Source organism: Notothenia coriiceps, unplaced genomic scaffold, assembly GCF_000735185.1.
Source record: "Notothenia coriiceps isolate Sejong01 unplaced genomic scaffold, NC01 NC01_scaffold00013172, whole genome shotgun sequence".
NCBI lineage: Eukaryota > Metazoa > Chordata > Actinopteri > Perciformes > Nototheniidae > Notothenia > Notothenia coriiceps.
Genome location: NW_011345873.1, coordinates 261,772 through 267,562, shown reverse-complemented (window position 1 = coordinate 267,562; position 5,791 = coordinate 261,772). Strand labels below are relative to the sequence as shown.

Here is a 5,791-nt window from a genome sequence, read left to right as displayed (position 1 = left end):
TTTGAAGCAGTTGCTGCTTCGGACGTCACATGTCCCGTGATTTGAAGCAAGCTTCGAAGCACTGCTTCTATGGAATAGGAAGTCCACGGCTGATACTTGCGCATTAGTTTCTGTTATGGATCAGTATCAACAGTGCTGCCAGTAACGTTACTATATTATCAATGCTACGTTAGTTATAGCCTGATATATGATAGCTAACTTCAGAATGTTGTGATGTGACGTTAGCTAACATTCTGTAGCTAACGCCGGTCACTCACCAAGATAGCTGCCCTGTTCTCCACTGGTTCTCCTCACACCAAAGCTCAATTTCTCTCCGATGGCCGTTATTTCTTCTAATCCTTGGCTGCTCCTGGTCTCTTGGACGCCTAGCAGGCTCATAATTATAAGGTTGTGGTCCGTCATATGCATTTGAATATTCATGTTCAACTTCTTCTGTGTCGAAACTAGCATTGGGATCCATGTTTATTAATACGTTACACCGGCCGCTCTCCCCCTTGTTTCCCCCATGTTACTTCACATGCGGGAGGTCACGTGCTGAGGCTTTTTTTATGCGGAAGTGAACATTTCTTACAAAAACGACGCCAGATGTCACTGTAGTGTATATTTCTGTATATGTTTTTGAAAATCTAGTGTATTCATCATTTTCCTACACATTTATTCACAGGTGTCTTTAACCTGGAAGTTGCTCTTTAAATGTAATTCAGGTTAACTTCCTGTTTTATTTAGATGCTTTTATTTTGAAGGCGAGTTTATGCTGTTGACAGGAAGTTGTTGGAAACAACATGACGGAGATAAGTAATATCTTCTAATCTACATATACAGACGGAGAAAGTAAAGAATAAAGTGTATGTTTAAATGTTAGCACCCCCCGAAGAGGCACAAGCTCTTACGTTGAGTCTGGATACATTCTAAATCATCAGTAAAGTCTACGAGCATATTTTCGTGTGTGGTTTCGGGTGCCATCGTGTGGCCTTCTGTAGGCATCGTACTTGCTTCGGCTGTTGCTTCGGCTGTTGACCAAGTTCGGGGCCATCTTCGTGCGAAATTCACAATTCCATATTCGTGTGTCCATCTGGTGTCAATTTTCCGGACAGTGTGACGCGGGCTTAACAGGATGCAAATATTTTCTTTTAACCTTTTCTTTTCAGTAAACACTATTTATTTCACTGCAGTGGGATTTACGATTGTCTTGTTTTGTGCAGGCCTCGGAGAAGCCCCTACAGGAGGAAACGGAAGACAACACGAAAAATGCTCAGAAAGGTGAGTTTATTGTCTGATCTACACCAACAATGCATGAAGTGATCAGCAGGCGATCAGTCTTATTTAGTAATATCAAAGCAACACACACATCCTGTCAGTGGTGTGGAGTTCTTCAGCCTGCTTAGAGATGATTAGCCCTGTAAGAACAGCTTCACACACAAAGAAAGTCATGTAACTTGGTGCCGTTTTGGAGTAGATGAGAGTTATTTAAAGTCATTGAAATGTTGTGTATGCTGTCAATTGTAGTTCTTAAAAAGAAAACAAATCAGATTCTGCAAAAAGAAAAATCTGACTTTTAAGAAATCAGCCAAGAAAAGCAAATATGTATCATTAATAAAACAAAAAATATAACCTCTAATATAAGAATCTCTACCTGGGTTTATTTGTCTACAGATAAAGGGCTGCTGGTTGAAGTACGTGTCAATAAGGAGTGGTACACCGGCAAAGTCATTGCTGTGGAGGTGAACAAACAGAGCGTTCGCTGGAAAGTGAAGTTTGACTATGTACCTAGAAACACTCCTAAAGACAGATGGTGAGACTCTTAAGCTGCATTCAGGGCACATGCTGGTGACTTTGTCAGATTACTAATTTCCTATACGTGTATGTTTGTGGCTGTGAAGGGTGTTCAAGGGAAGTGATGATGTCCGGTTGATGCGGCCGCCATCTCCAGTCTCTCAGACCCCTGACACCCAGCAGGAGGCAGAGAAGGGGCCGGCCCCCATGGAGCCCGACACAACCCAGCCAGGCACCAGCCGGGAGGTGACCGATAGTCTGGTTACCATGCTGAGGTGAGCTGGTTACAATGAACTGGTGTTGCCATGTTTAAAGGAGGACAGCCACTCTCTTAGTACTGTGGTTTGATCTCTGAGCCCCTCTGTGTTTCCAGGACCATGCTGCGTTACTTCTTCCCTCCTGCTTTTCGGATCCCAAAGGACGACGTTAACAGCATGTCGGCTGAGGAGTTGGTGGCCTTTCCTTTGGTAAGATAACTAACGTGTGTTGTGTTGGTGCTTTATGTTATTTATTAATTACACATTTATTTTCTAGCTGTTTTTGTTTATATTAAAGGTCCCATGTCATGGCCATTTCCACTGATCATAATTCCATTGTGAGGTCTACTAGAATAGATTTATATTGTGCAATTTGTAACACATGACATCATGCGGTACCCGGAAGAATCAATGGACAGTGACGTATTTGGGGAGGTCTTTTCTGTGTTAGAGTTTTACTCGCTACAGGGTGTACTTTGAGGGTTTTGACTCTGCAGACCTGCATAAAAACCTTCATAACACACAAGGGGACGGGTAATAACCGGAAAAGCATGACATGGGAACTTTAAATTGATCATTATTTAAGGTGTATATTTTAGTTAATTAAAGTCATTCTTTATGCTTTTAAGCGATAATCACTGGGTGATCTGGGCACCTGGTGGTTATTATATATTGGAGACAGGTGGTGTAGCCACCAGGAAAGCACAGGTCAAAGGAGAAGTCATTGGTCTGTTGCATTTTGGGATATTGGAACAAAGAGTAAATGAAATGCACAAACAACTAAATTCTTGCTTGGAAAATGGAATATTATTTCCTGCGTGAGATTTGCTTTCTGTTGCCTCGGCAGCAGTTTTAGTTTGAGTTAAAAAATCTGTTCATTTTCACCCTAACACTAAGGTCAGATTTTAAAAAATAAAAAAAAAAAAAAAAGTTATCAATAAATTGTGTGGTTTGCACATGCAGTGTGGTTAAGATATTAAAATAAATAAAATGCTGAGAGGATGCAATATTGTATCTGCAGAGGAATTGATTTCCTTCAGCAGCATTAACATAGAGCTGCTTTCACACCTCTGTGCAGCACATGCCCTAACGACTGCCTGCCTGCAAAAGCATTCTCCAAAAGAGCAATGCATTCTGTAAATAGGATGCTGACAGTGTGATGCTTCTTCAAATGTCATAATGGGTTTCTGGTGAAAGAGCAAGTTAAGGTCACTGTAAATATTGAAACAATTGGTGGAAATGTTATACCAGGTCCAGTTTTTCTTCTGCTTATACTTTCTGTTGCTAGTGCAATTTTGCACAACCCCAGCATTATCACAACCTCCATTGCTCCTTTTCTTCTTCCCTCTGCCGCCTCCTTCTCCATCCACGATGCCCTTCACGTTTTATTCCACTTTACTTTAGCGACAGTTGTGAAAGCCTCTTAATGAATATTACAGTTCTGGGAATGTGTTGATTTGTTCTTACTATTCTTTTTATTATTTCCTCCTGCTTTTCAGAAAGAGTATTTCCAGCAGTATGAATCAGGTCTGCAGTCTTTGTGCAACTCGTACCAGAGCAGAGCTGACGCCAGAGCCAAAGCTGTTGAAGAGAAGAGCAACAGCAATGAAGTGAAACTGAAGGAGGCGGACGAGAAACTACAGAAACTACGAACAAACATTGTAGCACTCCTGCAAAAAGTTCAAGAGGTAAGTCTGCTTCACTTGGTCCGAGAAACAGGAATTCCAAATCTTCAAATAGTTTGACAAAATGTATCTTTCTATCAAATACAATCGTTGTTGTATAATTGTCAATGTTTGCAGTTACTAATATTGCTTTTTTACACTTTTAGGACATTGATATAAACACAGACGACGAGCTGGACGCCTACATAGAGGACCTTCTGACCAAGGGGGATTAAAGAAGATGGATAGAGAAGAGTCCATGCACATAAACAGGCAGTTTTCATTACAGCCATTACCTGCTGATGGCTCTGTAATGACTCGTGCTTATCTGCAGAGTTGGCTGTTAAATCAGTGTGACAAGTTTGATCTTTGAATTTGGACAGATTCTCTGGCGTTTCTACAGTGTTCGGTATCCTGTGGTTTTATGTTAAGTCCTTTTTTATATCCCTGCTTATATCTGTTAATCTATGTTAAAGCCATCTTATCTTGATTGAAATATTGTATGTAGGTTTAAGACATGTATGCTCTCTTTATATAGTCGGCTAAAGCTGTGACAAACTGCAGACAACATTTGTTCCTCGTTTGGTTCATCGTCAAGTGAGATTTGGAAGTGACTGGGTTGCGCTCTGCAATGAAGCCTGTAGTTTAACTTTTATTTTTATACACTAAAAACACTGAAGTGTTTCCCATTAACTTTCTACATCCTGGTCCAACGAGGGAACCAGGTTAATATTTTACGGTTGGGTGCTGATCCTCACCCATTAACGAGAACTACTTACTGGGTTTTATCAGTATGATTATTCCCTCATTTCCCTCCTACATTCAAACTCTCACTGTTCTGTGTTTATTTTTGGAAGAAAAAAAGTAATCTCATTCGAATGCGAAAGTTGTGTGTTCATAATAATGTGCCTGTGCCCTTCCTTTTGAACAGATTTTAACATGTCATGGAAATGTTTTATCAAACGGTGCATGCTTTCAGTCTTTTTGTTCTGATTGGAACAAATGATTCTGTATTTTTGACAAATCTTTACCTAGAACAATAAAACCGGTTCAGCAACACCTCATGATGAATCGATGTCTGTTATTATTCATATGTCTGTATGTGTGAAAATAATTAAATAAATTTAGACTTCAGTAAAAAGTTAAGATCAGTCAATCAATTATCGGTTTCCATTAATACAATCTTAAAGGGTTGAAAGTGAATTGAAGGTGGGTGGAGTTTGTATTGTTTGAATACATAATTTAACTAATTATAATTGTAACAATCTTGATTATAACAGGAAATCTTCTTGCATTCGATAGTTAACTGTTTAACTCAATACTGTGAGCTCTAAACGAAATTCCTGAAAGATCTTAAGAACTTTGTAAATATATCTAAACTATCCGCATACCACTTTAAATGTTATGTTTTTGGAACTGGACTTTTATTTTGAAGGGGAGAGTGGAGGCAGCTGTGGGGAATGTAAACAGTGCTGTACACTCAAAGCTTCAGGTAAAATAATATTTCTCTTGCATTTATGAAGCTCATAAATTCAACATGCAGACGATTTGCTGTTTTGAAGCACAATGTGAAAAGGCTAAAACTGATGGTCTTTACACGGTATTTAAGCTGTTCGCTTGTTATTGTTGCGGAGCTCGGGTCACTTCGGGCTACGAAGTTGACGATGTAAAGATACACAGTTTGACAAAGAATAGCTAAGCTTAGCAGCGTGCTAACTGTATTCAACATTATACTATGATTAAGTTAGATAAAATACAATTACTCTGAAGCGAATATCTGCATAAAAAGGGCTGCGGAGTGGAGTGAACTTTGACCCACTTTAATGATCCTCAGTCATCATGGAGGCACCTCATAACATTGCTTTCAGTTTAATGTTGCTTTAAAATGATTTCAAATTAACTATATAACTACTGTGCCTGTAGGCCAGGGGTGGGGAACCTTTTTCCTCTCAAGGGCCATTTCAATTTTTAAAACATCCTCCGAGGGCCGTACAAATGATTGAACTCAACGTCTGCTTAAAAAACTTAAATCACAGCCCATTCATTTCGCCTTTCTTCCATTCTATCCATGTGGACATGATTCAAGTGTGGGGGGGG

At 39.7% G+C, this 5,791-nt stretch overlaps 2 protein-coding genes across 2 annotated transcripts in view; one reads left to right on the top strand and one right to left on the bottom strand.

Moving 5' to 3' along the window:
- Window positions 1-4,756, top strand: part of morc2 (MORC family CW-type zinc finger 2) — an 11,883-nt gene extending 7,127 nt beyond the window's left edge. Inside the window, exons 21-26 of the mRNA XM_010773952.1 lie at window positions 1,164-1,260; window positions 1,654-1,792; window positions 1,881-2,048; window positions 2,147-2,240; window positions 3,530-3,718; window positions 3,862-4,756. Of these exons, the coding sequence (XP_010772254.1) occupies window positions 1,164-1,260; window positions 1,654-1,792; window positions 1,881-2,048; window positions 2,147-2,240; window positions 3,530-3,718; window positions 3,862-3,930 (756 nt within the window). The 3' untranslated portion in view covers window positions 3,931-4,756. The remainder of the gene's footprint in view (window positions 1-1,163; window positions 1,261-1,653; window positions 1,793-1,880; window positions 2,049-2,146; window positions 2,241-3,529; window positions 3,719-3,861) is intronic.
- A 578-nt stretch (window positions 4,757-5,334) lies between these two features.
- Window positions 5,335-5,791, bottom strand: part of LOC104947837 (sodium/potassium/calcium exchanger 6, mitochondrial-like) — a 2,589-nt gene continuing 2,132 nt past the window's right edge. The window contains exon 3 of the mRNA XM_010773951.1: window positions 5,335-5,344. Coding sequence (XP_010772253.1) covers window positions 5,335-5,344 — 10 coding nt within the window. The remainder of the gene's footprint in view (window positions 5,345-5,791) is intronic.